Below are 23,825 nucleotides of genomic sequence, written 5' to 3' on the forward strand. Positions count from 1 at the left end.
TATAAACTCATCACCTCTCGCAATGTTCTCGGTGACTGCACAGACAGAGCATCTCGGGGTGGAGAATCTTCAACACTTGTTACACCCTTTTGAACTTATCTGCCCACTAGTACACTTGTGTTCGACTCAGGGAATTCTAACAATATTACACTGCCATCCGACAGTGAATTTCAATTGAAGACTTTGGGGCGAGAAACCGTCAAGTCCAGAAACTGAAAATGTAAAGGAAGTGGCTAAATAAGGGTTTTTCTTCATCCGATTTTCTTCAAACTTGGCACATATACACTAGACCGAAAATAAATCGACACGTATTTTTGTTTCTTTCGAAAAATAGATTAATGGGGCAAAGGGACTCTTTTTAAAAGAGGGCCCTTGATTAAAAGGGCAACATTAAAGAAAGGAAACTCTACCGATTCAAGGATGACTCTAAGTAGGAAATACGGGTTTTGTCGTTTTGCCACATTTTTTAAACAGCAGAAAGTAAGGATACTCTGTAATTTTGGTAGAATTGTATGAATCCCTGAAAACTCGCACCCCACAACCCTGAAAAGGGATGGGAGAGTAGTATCCAACATCATTTAAGCATAGACAAGATTCAGATGTTCATCTTGCGGGACAAAAGAAAACCTTGGAAAGTCCTAGACAATGCTCCTTAGGATCACCACATGTACAACATATCACAGTTTCATTTATTTACACCGAAATCAAAAATATTGTTATACCCGGCTGTTTTCAAAAATCTGGACCTGTAGTAGCCAAACGGTCATACTTCGAGGATTGTGTCCATTAAGACTTTTACTTATGATGAGAATATCTTCAAAATATCTTAGTTTTACACAATCTTACCGAAATCTAGAACATCATTATACTCTACAGTTTTCAGGAAAGTAGCCCTGTAGTGTACAAACGATTAGTGATTTGTGATTGTGTTCATTGAAACTTTCTCTCAGGATGACAGTATCTCATTTTCACAGAAATACAGAGCATTACTGTCTTCGGTTACTTTCAAAAAAGTGAACTCGTAGTGGCCAAACGGTTAGTGAGTGGTAGTTGTGCCTATTAAGACTATTTCTCAGGGTCACAGCATCTAAAACATATCACGGTTTCAAGCAACTCCATCGAAATCGCCTTTTATTTCCGTTAGCTTTTGTGTTCATAAAAGCAATCCTGTAATGGCCAAACGAACAGTGATTATTGTCATACCCATTAAGACATTTTCTCATGATCACAATATCTACAACATATCACGGTTTTAGTCCTTTTTGCCGAAATCCACAATGTCGCTTTCTTCAGCAGTTTTCAAAAATGTGGCCCTGTGGTGGCCAAAGAGTCAATGATTTATGGTTGTGTCCATCGAGACTGTTTTTTAGGAACACAATATCTACAACATATCACGGTTTCGAGCAATTCGAGAGAAATCCAATTTTCGTAAGGATTGTGAAGGGTTTTTGTCATTTCGAAGGGGACATTGCTCCTGCAACCATTTTCTCGCAAAAACGACAAAACCCGTATTTCCTACTTTGAAGTCATCTTTGCATCGGCAGAGTTTCATTTCTTTGCAATGGCCCTTTTAATCAAGGGGACCCTGTTTTGGAAAGGGACCATTTGCCCCCTTAACCTATTTTCCGAAAGAAACAAAGAATACCTGTCGATTTATTTTTGGTCTAGTATATATGTGCCAAATTTCAAGAAAATCGGATGAAGTGAAACCCTTGCGAAAATAACTCCTTTACATTCTCACTTTTTGGACTTGACGGCTTTTTGCCCTAAAGTCTTCAATTCAACCCTTCAGCTAACAGAAATTTAATGGCACTCCGCTGCTGCACGTTTTTGCAAACCTGCACGAGTGCTGCTATCTCGTTTCACTGATGCTTAGCATCATGTTTGCGAGACAGGCTAACCAGGCCCATCTGATAATACCTCTAGGGCACCGATGAAAAATTAGAAAATACCATGAACGTGGTCGAAGTTTTGTATTTTTATACAACTTTTCTAGCTATTTATTGAATGTATCTTGTAATATGATTCAAATGCATATGGTAGGAGGGAAAGATTATTAATTTACTAAATCAATAACAGCTGCTCTCTTCAAAATGATACTTTAAAACACTCATTCTTCGCAATTAGGCAGAGGTAATCTTCTATCATTTTATTTCAACCTGAATACGCATCTTATTTTTATATTAATCAATCCCCTTCATATGGAAGTCGAGCATTTCAGCTAGTGTATTATGCATTTGAGGAAGAAAAATAATCTTTGTTTCTTCAAATGTACTCTTATTTCTATTTTGATATTTATCTTACCTTGAAGTATTGGTGATAGCTCTTCAGGAATTGGCAACTGTCCGAATCCTTCAAAAAAGTAAACATTTCTTGAAGAAAGTTTGATGTATCACACTACTAGACTACTGTTACAAATTCATTAAATTAAGGGTATAGTGGTTCCGTTAATTATACATTTATGTGCTCACACAATAAAGAGAATTTTATGCCATCAACTCAGGTGAAAATGAATTATTTATATCATATACTACGGACATCCTGTGTTGGAAGAAATATATGAGCAACAGTAACTGTAAGAAGTCATAATCTTTAACTCGATTTTCGCCATTTATATCTACAGTAATTGTTACTCCTGCAAATTTTCGTTCGCATCAAGGACGATTCCATTGAAGGTATAATTCAGTGTGTAATTCAACTACAGTCCTTCTGGTTATGTACCTCTTGATTCGCTTCGGCTTCTAAGTGTTTAAAACTGTAATTAGAGTGCTAAACTTTCACATAGTAATATGAGTGATAACAATACAAATTACACAATATTATTAGGATTTTATTTCTCTAAGCGCTTTGAGATATATGATATGGTACGCACACATATGATCAGTTTCATACCCTGGAAAATATGCTTGTTTTAAAGTGATTCTTTTGCCTCATCAAAAGGTGGTATAACACTAATACAAAATACTGAAACATGACTAAATAGTAGTTATGTTTAGCTTGATATTATTTATTGCTTTGGTTATTATGAGACTGATAGATGATTAGATTTTGGGGTATTTTTTTATTACCAGCAACTAGTGCTGGAATATAAAAATAAATTTTATTTGAAAGATAATTTTATAACTAAAGCATGTGGGAAATGTAGCTTATGGTATTTAGAAATTATAACTTATATTTAAATTTGCTTTTAAAAGTGTAGCAGATAGGGTAAGGACAATAAAGTATAAGAGTAATTAGTTTGGCGTAGTTATTTATTGTTTTGATGAAATAAATAGTACTTTTTTTAAAGTTAGTAACTTTATTTTATTTTTTTTTGCTGGCTTGTTGCTGTTTTTTTAACTTTAAATGAAGTGTTTTGAGAAATACTTATTATTTAGTTTTGTTTTTTGGATTGAGGTTTTAAACCACATTTTTTGATTTTTTTAATATCAAATATGGTTATTTTATAACTCACCTCCTCCTGACACCGTGTTTGTGACGTTACATGAGTTAAAATGTTTGAGAGTTGAAGACCTCACATGCTGGGGAATCTACTTTTAATTTTGAATTGTATTTTTTGAGGAATTTTTAGAGCAAAGCTAAACCTCAGCGAAAAGTAGGAAATATAAAATATATATTTAATAATTGTTGACGTAGTTACCAGACAATAATTTTTAGTTGAGGCAATATATTGAGTTAGCTAGAGAAGAGCTAACTGGGCGCTTGAAATATTTATAAATAAGTTGAATGTGAGCAATGTTTTTAAACGCAGATCAGTGACACTGCCAAGAAATGGAAACGTAGCTAGACACAAGTAGAAAGTTGATAAGTTGCACAAAGGTAGGAAAACAAACAAGGGTAGTGATTTTATATGAGGTTAAAGGAATTTGCTATTGCACTTATTTTTTAATAAAACATAAAGGTATACAAAAATGCTTTTAGGAAGCTTGAGACTATATAATTGAACTTTTTGAGGAAAGAAAAAAAATAAAAATAATCCAGCGAAGTAAATGACGTAAATCCAAAAGTCTGTCGTTGGAATCAAACCAGGGACTTCCGACGTATAGTATCGTAACAATACATTGCCTGCTTTCTATTCGATGAAATAGGAAAGTGAAATCACTTAAATATCGGCCTTGAAACGAAGCCACGCGTATTGCACACATTTCCTTTTTTTACTTACTACTATGGAGGGGGAAAATTTGTCAGTATTGTTTGATGGTACTGTAAGATCACAGTTCGCATACGTATTACGTACATACTATAGTACGTTTCAATGTAGATTACAATCATGTACCAGTACCTAGGTCCACTCCGGGACTCCCCACATTTTAATAAGGGATGTATTAAAGTAAGTGTCCCTATTATACCTCAAAACTTTTGCTTCCTGTATATCATGTATGAATGCATACGAGACCATGAAACAATTTGGTAGACTGTTTTATTCTTAAGAGTACGATGTATGATCCTTGATTCTCAGATGAATATTACCGAAACAGTAGATATTTAACTGAAAGTTAACATTTTCCTCATTAATATGTACTGATTTTACAGGATTATCGAGGAAAAAGCCGTCCAAATATAATACTAATTAATGGATCCCATGGAGATGACCAAATTAGCACAAGTAGATGTCAACGATTACGTTCTCGTAATGATAAGTCAAAAAACTAAAAATCAATTCTGCAAAATCACACCACTCATTAAAATGACACTAAATTCTGAAGTATACGATAATCAAGTCTTTTAGTCTGGCAGTCCAACACAACAGTACACAGTATGGATGATGAAATATAGCTGAAACTTATAAACAGCTCTTAAAATTGAATTTTAGTTGACCTAACATTGTCCAGGGGTGAAACATACCAACCTATAGAACGCATTTAAGCAAATGAAATTGCATTCTTGAGGATAAATTATCAAACATAGCTTCCAATAAAATTTGAAAAACTAATTTAAAGTTCGTGAAAGAAATATATATATCGGTCTTTGCCAATGAATTATACTTTTTTCAACTAATTATGTATTTACTTACTTCTAGTGAGTAACTTTTATATATACGTTACTTTTAAATAGTTCATAATACTGCATAACAAATACAATAACTAATGATTCATAAAAACGTACACAAACTGTCCAAGTTTCAAACTACAGTTACAGATACGCGACGACGAATCTTTTCGTGAACGACACACATCTAAGTGGTAATCTTGTTCGCCTACACAAACTCTAGCATATCTCTACTAATGGTCTCAAATGCAGCTACAATAGGATCCAGTAGCTAACGTAAATTGTTGCTAGTGGAAGCACATCACAGAATGTTTCTCTCACCTACCTGTGAAGTTATAAACTCTCTACGCATTGTATGCTGTACGTTAACAATAGGACAAAACATATCTCTTATTCCAAGATGCAGAATGCTTTCAGCTACATAGACAGCATTTTGGAAACTAGGCATCTGCTACTGTCTGTCGCCAAAAGTCAATATTACGAATATGAGAAATTAAATTTTCAAGTGTATTCGTTCACTTCATTATTGTCAGAAACGTACTGTATTAATAGTTTTCGAAATGCTAAACGTTATATCTAATGAACCATGTATTAATATCCTGTCAACTAGCAAACCGTATTTATTGTTATGTGTTTTCTTGTATCGGAGACCCACCTACTCTTAACAATGACAGAATAATTGTCTCAGTTATACACATACTCTTAACAAAAAACCGCACGCTACTTTTAATTATAATCTCGCCATGCTTAGACTTCAAAAATTCGTCAAATACTGGAAATCTTATGCAACAATTCTGTCACAAGTCTGTCAGAGGATAACAAGTAGAGCAAAAAATAGCAAGATTTTGTGTATTATTTCAGCGTCCTCAAAGCTCTGGTAAAGAACATGCGAAGACTCTCATATGTGAGATATGGATAGCCACCGTTGAATTTACCGTTACTTCTGTAAATCATAACGGACTGATTCTATTTACTAACTTGACAGAGATTGTCGCTTTAGTCATCTAGTGCAGAAAGAGAAAACACGATTCAAAAATTTTCTTACATGTATGGTCTAGGGAATTTACATAACTACCATTAATTTTGCCAATTAAAAATAACATTTTAAAGATTTGATTCCATAAACAAATTCGAGCGAGATACTTGTTTCAGCTATATATAACAAGAAATAGAGTTTGAAAATTCGCTTACATGTATTGGAGATGAGGTATAGATGTCCACCGTTAGAGTAGCTGTTATCTATTAATATATCCTCGGATGTCTGAGATGAGTTAATAAACTCAGCCGAGGTAATTGCATTAGCTATCTCTTTCAGAAAAAATCAAAAGTTAATTACATGCATCAGATATGAGCTCTAGCTAGCCACCGCGATACTTTCAGTGATACCCGTTAATATTTTAACGGATTGCACCCATTAGCTGACCTGGAGGAGGTAATCACTTTAGTTATCAATTGCAAAAGAAAGAAATAAAACGTCGCTTCCGTTGAAGAGTTATGATGCAGAGTAACAGACAGACGCCAAATATACAACACAATCTTGTAAGTCTGACTGTGTGGTGCTAATAATACCTTCTATCTCAACTCGTGTCCCGACAATACAACAGAAACAGGCACTTGTTTACATCTACCAATTTCAGTTCCAACGTTGGTCCCTATGGGCCCAACCGACACATATAATGATCAATGTTTCTATATGAATTCGGAACTTCAACGGTACTTCCCACCTCTGCTCTTATCGTGCTATTGAAGCTATCGTTATAGATCTATTACTGCTGTTCGCAATATTGGACACCTATACGTTTGGAAATCTATTGTGGTTCGCAACAAATGTCTACAAATCTGAAAATAATCAACATAAAAGAAAATGCAACATACTATAAAACATAACAAACTTCTTTCTCTTAATATACATAAATACTGTATATTTTTCCTTGTTTGTAGTTTTAAACGTATAGATTTTCTTCTTTGTAGTCTATACTTTCCTAGGCTATATAGTATATTACACTATGTGCTTATGCCTATATTACCTGCTACTCTATGCCTTTACCTATGCTATAATACAGGCTACATACTATATGCTTATGTACTAAAAACTACGCTAACGTGCGTCATATACTAACGTATGCTTATATGAAAAACTGCGATAAAATATGTGTTATTTTTACTGCATCTAACATTTGGCTTTTAGGAATAATTTTCTTGGCTCAATCGACCATTTTGTTGTTAGACTCTGATTACAAATACTTTTTATCAAGGTTTCCCAAGATTTAATTTAGTCCCAATTCATGATCTAAAAATTTTCTTATGAATTTATATTCCTGTTCATTTTCTTACCAAGTTCCTGTGTGTCAATATATCTTTCTGATATGAGATAGATTAATGGCAATATGTAGAATGGTGTCATAAACTAAATTTAAGTCATTTAAACAAGAAAATGTTTTAATTTTTAGTTAATTTAATGTGCAAACTTAGACACTAAGATCATGAATATAAAAATACATTGTTGGACTTACCTGGAGCCGTTGGTAGATATTGTTCTGGGATAATTGGAAATTGAGCCATTTGTTCTGTAAGAACGAGAACAATTATTAATGATATAAAATAGGAATATTGAAAACTTTAGAAGACAGAACTAATTCTCTTATTATAATAGACATTCACCTAGAACTTAAATGTAATTCCAATGATATGAAGTTTGCCGAGAGTCAGATCCAAATTTCAACATGAAAGCAAAATATATAACCTTTGCAAAGGGATGTTAGTATTATATATGTCAGAAACAGCTTTCATATTGTCTTCATTAGGTGATTGAATAGATTCTAGCTGTATCTTTGTAACACAAATTCGCGTTTATTTTGAAAGAACGCTAAATTATATTTTATTAAAAGTGTTGTGCTTTGAAAGCTACAATCTCTTCCCCCTTTTCGGATTACACATGAATCTGGTTGTAAAATCTTATCTGTAGTGCTGTTGAGCACCGACCGAAACAATTGGTAAACTCAAGGAGTAACGTCTGGTGAATAGGGGAGGTAGAGTAGAAAAGCCCATCGAAGTGCATCTAAACTTTCCTTCCCTAAGTTCGTAATATGTAGTCTGGTATGTCATAGAGAAAAATAACTTTATCGTGTATTTTGGTATATTACGGGTGCTTTTCTTCCAGTGCTCGAATGAAATTGAATAATTGTGTTCAGAATCGTTCAGCATTAATATTTTGATCTCGTTGCAGGAGTTCATAATGGACTACAGGAACTTGATTCCATCAAATGTACAGCATGATCTTTCCCTGAATATCGTGTTGCGACATTCGTATTTATGGTTCGTAGGAACGAGCTCATTAATGTCTGCGCTTACGATTGCCGTAACGAATCCATATTTAATCTCTAGTCAGAATGCAGTTTTCGTTTTGGTCTTTCAAGTAGCAATGTACAAATGGTTAAGCGTTTGATAATTTTTCTTTCTGACAATTCACGCAGTTCTAGACTATTCCGATGGGTTTCAAATGTTTGCTAATAGCTGGTCCATAGACATTAATGTTCCACACAACTCCTCAAGCATTTGAGATGAATCTCTATTCAGTAATACTTCTAATTTTCCACCTTTAAACTGTCTCGGCTGATCAGAACGCTCCTTGTTAGTCATGTCAAAAACGCAAATTTTGTATCATTTAACTAATCTCTGAAAGTTGTTTCAGATAAAGTACGCTATTCATACGCCTCTACTAGCAAATTATGACGCTTAGCAACAGATATCTTGAGATGAAAGCAAACTAGTAAGTAATCTTTCGGCCTTTTATAGTGTAAAAATAGTTTTCAAATAATAAATATTTTTTCACTCCAACCTAAAAGTACTTTGAAATATGTATTGTATCAGTTTCCGCCACACTACTGGCATTTATAACTCAAAAATTCATGGAAGTACCTAATGCAAAGTATTTACTATGTCGTAATGGATTTTGGTGTATTAAATGTAACAGGATAAAAGAAACATTTCAATAATAAATACATGTATATTTGCTAATGTTAATGAAAAGCATTTATTTTTAAAAATCAGAAAGAAATTTAAGAAAGAAATTAAGTTCGATCTCTAATCTCCAATACATGAAAGTAGTGGGGAAACTAGTACTCCAATGGGTACGTTGTCTCGAACATTAGTGCTATTCATTACTTGTTTAGGACCTATTTCATATTTTTGAGTTTTAATTGGTAATATACTTCCATACTTTAATCCATTACTTCATCAATTATAAATTAGATCAAATTCGAGGTTTAAGTACTGGTTTGCCTAAATATATTTATCTAATGGTTAGGAATAAAAATATATAACATGAAAAATGTAAACTAACCTGGATATTGTAATTGTCCTAGGATTCCAATTAGAGATTCAGGGATAGCACCTGAAGAAAATGTGAATTACATAGATTTTAAACAAAATGCAATACTGAAGGAAAATATTATGATATTCTATCAAATATATATTTCAAAAATAAACATATAATGTAATATAGGATGTATTATATGTTTATTTTTAGAACACGTGTGCGCTGATGTTAATCTCATTTTTTATGTTCATTTTTAGGTCCTCTAGTATGTGTGATCTATTATTATATCTTTACCTTTAAGGTCCACCCCAAGAATATATCAAAGGACAACAAATTGGGTGAACGTGGGGGTCATAGGATGTAATAATAATAATGTAGTAAAATAGGATGTATTAATAAATATAATATATGGTAAGCTACTGTCAAGTATATGTGTTAAATCATTAATCCGCTATGAAAATTATGGGATTATATTATTATTTAGCACAACTATTGTTAGTTTAATAATATAATATTAAATAAACCACTTCTTCCTTAATTTTTTTGTTGTTTTATATTGTATTCTTTCTCCGGGAATATTTGTATTTTTTCGTAGTTATTAACTACTTTTTATATAATACTGAATTATATAATAGAATCACTTCATTTGGTCATTGCTTCTGTTCTTTGTGTATTCAGTATTCTTGTTTAAATTGGATGTATATGTTTAATTGCTTAAATAAAGGCGTGGAGCCTTAACTTTGACACATAAAACAAGCAGCAAATTAAAATAACACCCATAATCATTAATCTTTTACAATGTAGTAAAATGTTGTGTGCTATGGATTAGAAAAATTTTGAAATAATTATTATCTTCTATGTTAATACATCTCCATAACAGCACAGACGCAATAGAAAATCCGGAAGTAGTGCACATCAAAATAACAATAACAATTGCCAGGTGACATTAAGTAATACTACTTAACAATATGTGATATGCTAATTAATAGTTTCAAAACATGTATATTTTCACAACATTTGAAATGGCCTTAATGTATATTTTTATAACATATACTCAAAATGACTGCCCCATTCAGTAATGCATCCACAACTTTTTTCTACTGTTTCAGGCTACATTATAGAACACGTGTGCACTGATGTTAATCTCATTTCATAAGTTCACCTTTAGTTCCTCTACTATGTGTGACCTATTATTATAGACTTTACCTTTAAGGTAATACCCCGAGAGTATAACAAAGGACTACAAATGGGTGAACGTGGGAGTCATGATTCTGCAGAGATTATACACTCTCCGAAAGTTCACCCAAGAAATGCATGGTGTCGCCAGAGGTTTGCAATATTTTACTGTCCTGCTGAAACCAGCAGTCATATTCATCCTCGTTGAAAAGAGCAATAAATTGTATATTTTCTTAGTACATAACTGTTTACTGTAAGTTCAAATAAAATAGAGCCCACTATCTTGGTAAGTGATATGGTACACAAAACTCCAATTTTCTGAGAGTGTAAGAGGATTTTGTGTAACACATTAGGACCTTCAGTTATCAAATCCAAATCAGTCAGTAAGGTGAAACCATGAATCATCACTAAAGAAAACACGGTCAAGCTCTGCAATTAAACGGTTCTCAACAAATCAGCTAAACCGTGTAGAATACATTGCTCGTTTATCTTTATCCGGATCCTTCAATTCTTCAACACTGCAAACATGATGTCCACCAAAGTGTAACTTATTCTTCACTCTCCGAGAATTCCATATGAAATCAAAGAGTAGGCTTATAGTTTCCCCAAGCTTTTTAGGGGTAACGCTGTATTACGTTTTTAACCTCAACCACTTTAGAATCAGTCAAAATGGGTGGCCTTCCGGTTCAATTATTGTCTGCAACATTCTCTAAAACGGTACGATTAGTCTTGTAATGGTTGAATTGATAGGCACCATCACATGAAACTGTTTAATACGAAACTTGTGCAGCATTTATATAAGAACATTAACTGACAAAATCATGTTAAGAAATAAAAACTCTTTGCTATAGGTAAAACATGTTCACGAGAAAATACACAAAGCATTAACACAAACATCTTGTGCTCAATGTCCATCTCAATAGCGTATAAGTGTGTTGTTGTTAATACCATTCGTAGTTAAAATTCCATTTGGTAGCCGAAAGAATTTTTCAACTATAAAACTATTTATAAAAAATAAATTTGGATGTACGCTATTTTGGTATTGTATGGTATCTTACTTGGATATATAACTTGTTGTTCTTCTGTAAACACTGGAAGAGGTCCTTCCTGTCCTAAAATTCAAAATGTAAATTGAAATAAACCTACAACTACAAAGTTTCGTTACATAATATCAATGTCATTTAATTCATATTGTTAAGAAACTCAGAAATTGATATATACTCTGATACTACAGTATCAAATACAAGTTTGATTAAATATGTGTTGAAAAGTAATTCAAGATTAATTTGTCTGATTCTATTAGATTGTTCTTGTGGAATTTTCTAAGAAGGAATTTCTTAAACTGTGTATAATAAATTGAGGGGATGAGCGCAGCAGAGGTCTAACCCACATTTTTTAAAAATGGAGAACAATCAAGTTAAACACATGTGCTTTTTGTACAATATACCAAAAGCAACCACAAGTGGTTGAATTGTCGTACATTGTGTATATATATATATAGTACAAACATTTAAGTTTAAATAGATTTTCTCCATCCTTAAAAATTTGGGTTAGACCACTTTTGCACTCACCCCCTCAATTCTTCATTATAATTAATGAAAACTTTATGATTGTCATTAGTAATTTCTAAGTAATCTTTTCCAACACATTTGATGTCATATTAGTTACGATCGTCTCAACATGTGAAACATATTCAATATGTTTCTTAAGAGGAAATAGGGGAGGCATAATAAAACAAACATAAATATATTTTAATAGAATACTTTCTCTTGAGTTTAAGAAATATATTTGCAAGTCGACATTCCCATAGTGTTAGATTACTTTCGGATGATGCAATATATATATAGGGTTCATTATTAAAGTAATGAGCATTGCTTTAGAAAAACTGTTTTATTGTTCCGATTGTTACAAATCTTTAATATTCCTCAAAATACGCTCCTTCTGCGCCGATACACTTCTGGAGACGTGCTTTCCATGCCTGGAAAGCATCTTTAAAGTCCTCGGCTGGAATGGCTTTTAAAAACCTTCTAACATGTTCTTGAATGTTCTGCACGCAGTCTGAATGTTTTCCTTTGAGGTGTCTCTTCAAACGGGGAAAGAAAAGGGTCACTAGGATCCAGGTCAGGACTATAGGAGGGTAGGGGACTACTGGGGTTCTGCTCCGGGCCAGGACGTCGACGACGGTGAAGGCGGTATGACTCGGTGCATTGTCGTGGTGGAGTTTCATTGAGTCTTTGATATCACTTCGAACGCGGGCAACCTTGCGTTTCAGTCTCTTGAGCACTTCTAGATAAAATCCTGCGTTGACGGGTTGTCCTGGTGGCACAAACTCGAAATGAATGATTCCTCGAACTTCGAAGAAGTTAATGAGCATGGTTTTGATTCGGGGTTTGCTCATGCGCGCCTTTTTGGGGCGGGGGGACGATGAGGTGTGACACTCTGCACTCCGCCTTTTGGATTCTGGATCGTATTCAAATATCCAGGATTTGTCTCCAGTTACAACCGAGTCTAAAAAGTCCGGGTCACTTTCACACAATACCTACAACTCCTTGCAGCACAAAACTCGAAGTTCTTTTTGTTCGTTCGTCAACACCTTCGGCACAACTTCGCACAGACCTTTCGCATTTGCAGGTCCTCGGTCACTATCCCATGTACCGTAAATGTTGACATGTTTAGGGTGTCCGCGATTTGCTGAATGCTCACACGCCGGTCTGAGCGCAGCACTTCACGCACACGGTTAACGTTGTCGTTGGTCCTGGCCGTTGTTGGGTGTACAGAACCGGGCTCGTCGGCGACCTCCTCCCGACACACCCTGAACGACTTGTGCCATTTTCCGACCTGGGATCTTGACAAACACTCTTGCTTGTAGGCCTCTTTCAGCATCTGGTAAGTTTCCGTAGCATTCTTACCCAACTTGACGCAAAATTTTATGGCGTAGCGTTGTTCGAGCGAACCCTCCATCGCGCCGTGTTACAACTTGTAAAAACGTGCTTCACGCGGATCGACATCCACACGCTGTCACTGCTCGCAGCAGACTGACTCTGGGCGCGTTTGGAAGGACAGACCACCCACTACTTTTTCCGCGCCGGCATCGCGCGCTGCGGTGGATTGTTGAGTCAGGGTAGCATCATGCTTATTACTTTCATAATAAACGCTGTAAATTGTATAAACGTCCTTACCTTTTACATTTTAACTCTGGCTGTTCAGTATATTTATTCAAGTTTAAACTAATATAAAATTTAACGTATCCCATTTTACAGTTAAACAACATGACGTAATTAATATAAAGAGGTAACTTAATGACGCCTTCCGAAGATACCAACAACTCTGTTTCAGACAATTTCTATCAATCAAATTTAAGAAATCACATAAACATTGTTATGGTAACCTTTAAAACCAAAGAATAGAATATGTCACTTAGATGATTGCGTTTACTATAATGTAATTATCATTAAACTTTGATCTGCTTGAAAGGACGTGTTTTCATTAGTTGTGTATTCGTCATTCCGCAGATTGAAGTTGAAGTAAGTAAAGTCCTAATATCACTTGAACACGATCGACGGAATTTCGTTCAGACACCTTAGTTAAAAATAAAGAACGTAAACCATTTTGAGTAAGGTATAATGTATGGGCTGTCGGGGTATTTCTTAAGTCATTGATATGGTTAATATGCTTTGATTTGATTAAATTTTGTGTTTACCGTTCTTTTTAGTTGTTAGTCTGTGTGAGACGTGGACCTGAAACTTAACGTGGGATTCGAATCATATTAGCTTCCACAAATAATCAAATCTGGGTCTCCCACGCCAAAGGCGCATACGCCACCTGCTCATCCACGAAAAACTTTATTTACTTTTATTTGAAATAATTTTGGTATATATTTAATATGAAATTTAATAAAATATTTGTATTAACAGCAAAAATTAGTGATATATTTTATAAGCCTGTGTTATTCTGCAGTTTTCATGAATTTTAAAACATTTTTTTATACATACGGTAATTTGTTCAGAACCGGTTAATTGAATCATACAGGTTCAAAACCTTGATCCTCTGTTTATAGAAAGGGAATATATAAAAAGCTAATATCGATACAGTCATTCCGAATATATGAAGGAAGCATTTAGTTATGAGTAGTGAATGTGATGCTGAAGCTCGTAGATTTCAAGTAAGTAGGATATTGACTTTAACAATCTGAATATGTCCACTTTAAAATAGTACATTGTAAAATTAATCCATGAGTTCTATTCATGATACTTATCGTCATAATATAGCAATATAACAGAGTTTGTTATATTTTACAGCGATTAATGTATTTTTTTCGTAAAATGTTTTTACGAATAACTTAACATGAAAATAATAAATTATTTCAGTAACAAAAATATTAATTACAGAACGATGAAGAAACCGGCATTGATTTTAAAAATGGAAAAAGCATTCCAAGGTAGAAAAATCTATTGCCTTTACTATAGATTAAAATGATAATTAGAAAGCCCTATCTCTGTCGCGGAGTTTGATTATGTCATTTCCACTTAAATGTCAATCTATCTTTTGTTAATTCATATTAGGCATTTTGAACACAAATATCTGTGACTAAGTCCGTGTATTTTGTTATAAAACGACAGAAATGTTTTATGTTATCTTTGAAAATAACATTTATAAACTTTACATTACACTAACCTTCAGGCTTAGGCTGCATCGACTCTGGTATTATAGGTGACGGTCCCAGTTGCCCTATGGATTAATTAAAGTAGTAATTAGTCTAATGGATTCCGTAATATGCGTAATAATGTACTAATTACAGCGACATAACACTGATATCCTATAGTGTGTACACTGAAACGTAAGTTATTTTTACTCTTTGTTATTTATTTCCAACTGGCCAATGTATGATAAAGAAAAAGGGCTGTACAATCTAAAAATGAACATATTTATTAAATGAGAAAATAAACGGGAATAAAAAGATAGAGGAAATGGAGTAGTGATGTTTGGTTACCAATAAATTCACGAGTATTATCTGCAAAACCATCCATTCCTTCACCTATGTTTCATTTGCATGTTATACAGTATTTTGTCAGCGCCAGATACCCTGTTAGATGCTTCTTCTTTCTGTATAGTTTATTAAGCATAGATCCAACAAATGACAGCGTTATAGGGAATCAACTTGGAAATGTCTGCAATATGTGTTACTTGAAACAATTAAAACGATTGCACTTATATTTGTGAAACGAAGAAACCATCTACTCAGAACAATGTGATTATTTATAATTTTACCTAGTGTGTCGGCATATATACGTAATAAAATATTCTCACGATCCAAATTCATATCATATTGGGCATCAGTTTGTTTGACTTGGTATATACTTCAAATTATTTTAAAATTAATAGTGATAAAAATTTCTCCTTTTATAGATTCTATTATCATTTTGTGCTCTTTAGCGGTTTTATTGAGGCAGATTATTATTTTCTTAAGAAACGTTTCTTGACTTCTGCTTTAAGTTCGTTTTTGAAGTTCTTTAATTGTATTTTAAATTTGATCATTTTTTCAATTCTTCGTTACTTTACACTCAGAAAAACAGATTTTCAGTCTATAAAATCCTTAAAGAAGAAATTTAACAGCATTGTGTATCAAACACAATATTTTTAGTACCAGGCCACGTGCAGGTTTATTCCTTAGTCAGAAACTCTCTGTATAACCTCAAGTAGTCAGAAATTACATGTGTTCTACGTTGGCACGAACAGTATACAGGAAATCACGGTTAAATACCTCTACAAACATTATTTGATTGTATGCGGACATTAGACAATCTAGAAAATTTGAACCACAACATAAATTTTCTGGGATTACATTTTTCCTGTACGAATATCAGGAACTGCGTTTAGCCATAATCTATGTTTTTTTTCCTTGTAAATGCGCTCGATTTTTCTCCTAAACTAAAGGTAAGATACCAACTTATTGTACAATGAGTGGCCTACGAAAGATGCCTGAAAAATTATTTATTTTAATCATTCTACCAGTTACGGAATTATATTAATGTGTGAGCATTGATATCTATCTTGAGCATTGATACACGCATTGTTAACTATCCATTCTTTAGGAGTTTCGTGGTCTATCTACAAATACTCTCATCAGGTCATGATAAAATTTATATGGACTATGTAAAAATACTCTTCCTGGAACTGAAAGAGAGTAATCAAAATCCCGAAACATATGTTGAAGTTATGTGTAAAAACGTACACAATATATCTGGTTAATTAATCATTAACTATCAGGCGTTCACAAGTTTTATAATCTAGGTCCTCAGACTATCACCAAATCGTAATGAAATTTATAGAAACCACCAAAAAAGTATATTCTTTTTCATAAAAAGAGTCGTCAAAATTCGTACACCTATGTCGAGATTATGCGTGATCATACACTTAATTATTGCATTAACATTCTCAGACGTTGATATTTCATACTCTAACTCAAAACACTATTATTGAATCATCATAATTTTAAAAAAATTCTGAGAACTTACATTTTGTTTTAAAAAACAAGTAACATTCAAATAAACTAACTTATGATAAACTTTTGCATAAACAAACACACACCTAAGTCAGGTAATTTAGGTTTTTACACAGTACTGGTTAAGATGTTTCATTATCTAGCTTTATATACTACTTTTAAGACTTCATGAAACTTATGCGGGTACAAATAAAGTATACACTTTCAAACACAAGAAAGTCTCTTCAAAGTCCATTCACTTATATTAAACGTGTACGTGAACATCCACACAACATATATTGGTTGAATGAGAACTTCCACTTACTTAAGTCTGATGAACACTAAATGTGTAGTATAGTTGTCGTGCTCGGAGTGATGTTTTTCTGCTCAAGGATAAGGATAAGTTAAATGCTTTGAAAGTCAAAGAAAGATACAATATAATCAGTGACCAAGATTATCAGACTTCGTTTTAAAAATGCATATAGTCCTTGAATATTTACGAATATTGCACACTCGGATTCGTATTTCTTCTATTTGCTATACGAATTTTTTGTATGGATAATGTTTTAACTCTCGACGAGTTGGCCTTCACACTTAAACCTTTGATATCCTAAACCGATGTTTTACTACCGTCAAATTCATAATCTGTTCAAGAGTTTAAGACAAGGCTTTACTATTGGTAAGAACCACTAGAGATTTTTCGTGTTAAGTCTTCCGTCCTGTTATCGAATTACTTTTTCTGGAGTCGAAATATGATAAAATCTTCCTGCTACCAGAAAACTTATAGTCTACCAGTTAAGAGTATAATTACTATATTTAACATACCTGGAACTGCAGAAGGCTGTTGTTGTTCCGAAATTGGTCCTTGTTGTCCTGCCAAAAAATAATCAGTTTGTTACACAAACATTGAATCGATAAGTAGAGAAATCTTGCAGAAAGTTATTTATTTAAACTTGACACAATTATCAACTTCTGACATTGTCAAATGAAGACCGATGACCATAGTTCTATATTTTAAGGTTATCAGCTCTACATGTTTTTAAAGAAGTGTATTTAAGCAAAAACTTTGTATATACTCTTCATTGTTTTGCTGTGTCTAACTCTAAGACAAATGTTTCAAGAATTAACAAATGGAACACAAACAGCTTTCACTAGGACGTAGTGGATCAAACTTAGGAATCGAATTCGTTAACGGAACGAGATCTATTTATTAAATCACAAGTTCGCAATCAAAAAACGGCTTCCTATATACATATGTATATCGTCCTTTATGGAAGGATATACCGTGAAACTGTTGAGATTAGTGGGTTAGTATATTACCAAGGATACAAAATACTAATATGCTCTATTGTCTGTGGGTAATACAAATCTAAAACGAAGCTAAGTGTGTTTCTATTCCACAAACCTACAGAGCTCTAATTCAATGGAAACATTGAAACTGAAGTGAAGGCAATTAACAGTGAGTCCCTTTAGAAAACTTCACAGAATATATAACATGTAAGCATTACGTGGAGTCATTTTGAACACTTACTGTAAAGCCCCTTCTTCTTTCTCCCCTTCAGTCAGTAAGGGTTGCCAGCTGCACGTTAGTGCTTTTATATGATTTTTCATAAAAATATCATTTTCTCCCCTTCAGTCAGTAAGGGTTGCCAGCTGCACGTTAGTGCTTTTATATGATTTTTCATAAAAATATCATTTTGTTATTTTATTGATAAATGACATATCTCGATATGCACTAGGATGTGATACATCTTTGATAGTGTTTTGGCGAGAAATATGTTGCCAGAATACATTAGTATTTATATTAATTTGTAAGAAATACGTTTTGCAGCTAGCAACGCTGGAAATCAACGTGCAGTTTTCATCCTATGTTATACATATTGATGCGTACTAAAAATTTACAGCAATGATTATTGCAATTAATTCTTCTTTCAGTTCTAAGCGATTGGTATTCTGCAATTTGCATTTTCTTTTTAAAATATACTTCCTGTAATTTAAACAATTAATAAAATTGTATGTTACACTTTGTGTCACAGGTTTTCTTCTCAAAAAGATATGCGTAAACAATGTTGAACTTTCTGATAACAATCAGGTCTTAATTCTTGCTTCAAAAGATATACACGATCAAAATCTCGATATAAACAATACACTGTATAAGTAATCTAAACTATATTTGCAACTTCTATTGACACAATTTCTCAATAACTCTTTAAAGTGTGTTGTTTTAGTCACATTAGCATCGTAATTGGTATTTATGAGAAGAAAAACATGTTATACTAAATACACTAATGAATATTGAACTATTATTACCTGGACGTTGTTCTTGAGGAAGAAGTGGAGATGGCCCCTCTTGTCCTGCAATTAATAATAAAATTACAACGTTTTAATGTCTTATATTAATTCCTAATGTGCTATATTTATTACATAATATATGTTACTCTTACAAAATTTAAAATGACAAATGAATAAATAATATATTCATATATAAAATTGAAATGATAAGATCCATGTGACGGCAAGATCTCTTAACATCATTAAACATGTCTTTAAAATGTTTCGTATAGCAAAACAAAGTTATTTCTATCATATTAGTTTCATTATTCGTATTTCAGTATTTTTATATTAAATGTACTAATAAATTTTGATTATTATTACCTGGACGTTGTTCTTGAGGAAAAACTGGTGATGGCCCTTCTTGTCCTGCAATTGACAACCGAATTACAGTGTTTCAATGTCTTATATTCATTCGTCATGTGCAATATTCATTCCATAATATATGTTACTCTAAAAAAATTCAAAATGGATAATGAATCAATAATGAATTCATATATAAAATTAAAGTAAGATATTTGTGACAGCAAGATCTATAAGATCGTTAAAAATATTTCTAAAACTGTTTCTTCTAACAAAAAAATGTTATGACATCACTTTAGTTTGGAATTTGTATTTATATAAAAATATTTTATACTAAACGTACTAATAAATTTTAAACTATTATTACCTGGACGTTGTTCTTGAGGAAGGAGTGGAGAAGGGCCCTCTTGTCCTGCAACAGACAATAGAATTACAGTGCTTTAAAATCCTACATTCATTCCTTATTGACTAAAATAAAATATTACTCTAAAAAGTTCAAAATGGCTAATGAATCAATAATATATTCTATATAAAATAGAAGTTATGTGAGTATCACAGAAATATCATTGAACATTTGTTTAAAATATTTCGTGTAACATAACAAGGTTGTGTATATCATATTAGTTTGGTATTGGTTTTTATAAGAAAAGTAGTTAATACTAGATATACTAAGTGAATATTTAACTATTTTTACCTGGACGTTGTTCTTGAGGAAGGACTGAAGGTGGCCCTGCGGTTGGAAATAAAAGTACATGTTTTAATGGCCTATATTCATTCCTTAGTGTATAAAATAAAATCTGCTTTTCTAAAAAATCAAAATTAGTAATAAATCAATAATATATTCATATATAATGTAGAAGTGATAAGAAGGTTATGACAGTATTACAAAATTATCATTGAACATTTGTTTTCAAATGATGCGTCTGACAAACAAATATGTTTCTATTATATTAGTTTTGTAATCGGACTGGTTAGAAACAATTTATGCTAAATATACTAATGGATGTTGAATTATTATTTCCTGGATGTTGTTCTTCAGAAAGAAGTAAAGATGGCTCTTCTTGTCCTGCAGTTGGGATTAAAATTACGGTGTGTTAATGGTCTATATTCATTCCTTTTGGCTATAATAAAATATGTTATTCTAACAATTACCTTATTCAAAATGACTAATGAATCAATAATATACTATTAGAAAATAAGTAAATAATAAATATAGATATCCTATGTCTAAATTCTGCACAGAAATTCTATGCTCCTCATAGAACCTGTCATTGCATACACAAATATTATTATTCAGGTGAAATCGATGTTGTTCGATACATTATAAAAGGACCAAAATTAACGCAAAACAAATTCTCATGAGCTTCTTAAGTCAGGAATATGGAACTCAGTATGTAAGCATCTCAATGCAAATAAATGATAATGAATAAAGCCACCCACATTATGTTTTTTTAATAATGCTTTATTTTTTAAATTATGCTTTATTGTTAATTTCAATCTTTGTTTTACATTAATCGTGTTTAATGTATAATATTTACTATATATGAAATATTCTAAATATCTTGATCTATTTATTAATATTTTATGCAACCAATTTCTTTCATATTTAATGAACTCTCTACTTAATGCACTGTAAAGAGATATCTGCTCGAGTCAGTTTTTCTTATCACTTGTGTGCACCTTAGGGGTGCGTATATACAGAAAGGGAAAATAAAAGATGCCACCGAAAAGTACAGAAAGTGCTCAAGTTCAAGAGATACACATTACAATACAGTGTGGAGTTCTTGTGTACTATTCATTGTTGGCGGAAAGTTTTCTTCTTCTTTTGTTTTTTCTCCACATCAAATAATTGCACCGAAAAGAAGTTTACAGGAGTAAAAAAATAAGCTTTGCATTGTTATGTTCTCAATGACTTTGCGTTGTAAATATTGGTTTTAAAAATATTAATACAGTATGTTAAACTTGCAGTTAAACAGAATTTTTCAAGAATTGTGCTATATATTTTAAATTATGCTTTATTCTTTATTTTCTAAAATTATGCTTTATTATGCTTTTAAAATTAGTTTCTTCTGGACCCTTAGACAACCTCAACTATATTTAAGGTACCAAACATATGTGTATATTGAGATTATGATTTTTATGGCTTTTTATGCTTTTGGGTTGCTATAGTTATGAGCATCAGCGTTTTCAAAAATACTACTTTAGGTTGAAGGGACAGGGCCATAAAATATCTTATCATCTATATTTTCATTCATAAAATAACCAATGTGAATAAACATTAATTAGTTTAATATTTATAATATAGCATTAGGAATGTAATAGATTTTTGTAGTTTCACGTTAATTAAAACGCGTATCAAATGGAAAAGGACGGTTTTTGCAAAGAATACTGCTGTACAGTATGAAATGCATTTTGAACATGGTTGAGCTGCTTTCGTCATTTGTAATGAGTAGGGCCCGGAAGTTGAGGAAAACTCATCTCTTTTACGAGTGCTCGAAGACGAGACTTAACATAATATATATTCATTTTGGGCCATTGTAGGCCAGAAAATGGTAGATTTTATTTGTCCGTTTTTGCCTTTTTTGCGTTTTTGTTTGTTTATTGATCTTTTTTTTCAGCTTTTCGTTGGTCTTGACGTGTTTTTTTACACTTTATCTTTACTGGCCGTTGACGACCTCTTAAACGTCTTTTCTTTAATAAAAAATCAAAAGATTAAGATATCCTTCAACGATTGGACTGATAAGATCAGATGTGCTACAATCACAAGTCAGATAAGGAGGAGTAACAATGTTCTCCAGCAAGGGAGGGGGTGAAGGTGAGGAAGTTTTCTTATTTGAGTTTACACTTCAGTCTGTGGAAGGAAAACAGACCGTCAACTTACCAGGAGCTTGTACTTCTTGAGAATTATATTCATTAAGTATGTAATTCTAATCAAATTGCTCTTATTTTTACGCCTCTTTTTCAGTTTTAGGTCCTCTTTTACATATTTTTGTTTTTTATATAGGTCCTTGTTATACAAGTTTTAGGTCTCCAACTTCCGAGCCTTGGTAAGGAGTATATATTAAATATTAATATATTTGTATTAGATTTCTATTTATATTAACAATTATTTAACGTTGGATATTGTTGTCTGGTGTTTTTAAGAATTTAGTTACTTAAAAAAGAAAAAGGAGAAACAAAGAACGATAATGACGAGAGAGAGAGTTTCCAACCCTGAAGGAGAAGTCTTCCTGCGAAGTCGTTCCCTCGCGAGGTTGACTTGTCTCTTTGCCGTAGAGCTGTGTCATCGGTTTGCAGCGAGCTTGTTTCGACGTGTAGTTATTATGTTGTTAGCATGCAGAATAGTATGTCTTTGTGTTGAAATGAAATGAAATCTTTAAGTTTTACGTCCCACGTATATGCCATTTAGACTAAAGGAGACGGTGATTATGAGAAATGAATGAAATGGTGAAGTGAAGAAAGTGGGAGGAAACGGGACAATCCCGAGAAAACCCACGAGCACGGTATTTCTCCACTACAAAGTCCACACGGCGCGAGCTGGGATTGAACCAGGGACCGAAAATACCGGAGGTAAACGATTTACCACTGAGCCACCGCTTTCCCTCATGTCCTTGTGTTGAATGCAGTATAATTTAGTGGAGAAAACGAGTGGCCACAGGTGAAGTGAGTGCGTTAAGAAGGCTTTCTCTGCGAGTTTCTAAGCTGTGTGTTTAATAATTGATCGTTGTGAATTTTTCCTTTTGGATTTAGTGAAATTTTCCGATGGAGTTAACTCGATGTCCCGGTTTACAGCCTTTGTGAGGGCGCCTTGGTGGTAATTTAATTGTACCCGCAAACCTAGCTTGAATTTACTCCATCTGCCACTTATTAGTTTGGTTCTTAGTAGCTTTGTGATTTTCAGAGGTAATTGCTCCGTTATTATGTTAGGGTTGTTAAATGTTATACAGCGATACTCACTTTATCTCGGGCCAACATTGACTGTAAGTCAGACGTATACCATTGATACGAAGCTGCGCAAACCAGAGGAAGGAAGTTAATATCCATAAAGGTTAAAAAATCAAAGGAGAATAGATTCGTTTCGAAAATACCTGGTGAGTTTCGAAGAATTCATAGTATTAACCTAGTGGGTGTAGTCGATTTTGTTGTTGTGTTTGGAAGTAGAAATATGTTCAATATAATTTGCTTTCAATCTCAGGCATGTGCTTTTTTATTATCCACCCTTTAAGC

The 23,825-nt window shown here is 33.0% G+C and overlaps 1 protein-coding gene across 1 annotated transcript in view; it reads right to left on the reverse strand.

Annotated features, from left to right (window-relative positions):
• Positions 1-23,825, reverse strand: part of LOC145692677 (uncharacterized) — a 1,521,027-nt gene that overhangs the window by 1,067,905 nt on the left and 429,297 nt on the right. The window contains exons 95-104 of the mRNA XM_081768059.1: positions 20,293-20,328; positions 19,966-20,010; positions 19,620-19,664; positions 19,275-19,319; positions 17,790-17,837; positions 15,158-15,211; positions 11,542-11,595; positions 9,332-9,382; positions 7,503-7,556; positions 2,305-2,352 (exon numbers count right to left, since the gene is read on the reverse strand). Coding sequence (XP_081624185.1) covers positions 2,305-2,352; positions 7,503-7,556; positions 9,332-9,382; positions 11,542-11,595; positions 15,158-15,211; positions 17,790-17,837; positions 19,275-19,319; positions 19,620-19,664; positions 19,966-20,010; positions 20,293-20,328 — 480 coding nt within the window. The remainder of the gene's footprint in view (positions 1-2,304; positions 2,353-7,502; positions 7,557-9,331; positions 9,383-11,541; positions 11,596-15,157; positions 15,212-17,789; positions 17,838-19,274; positions 19,320-19,619; positions 19,665-19,965; positions 20,011-20,292; positions 20,329-23,825) is intronic.

This window comes from Thermobia domestica, chromosome 8 (genome assembly GCF_964235325.1).
Source record: "Thermobia domestica chromosome 8, izTheDome1.hap1.1, whole genome shotgun sequence".
Taxonomy (NCBI): Eukaryota; Metazoa; Arthropoda; class Insecta; order Zygentoma; family Lepismatidae; genus Thermobia; species Thermobia domestica.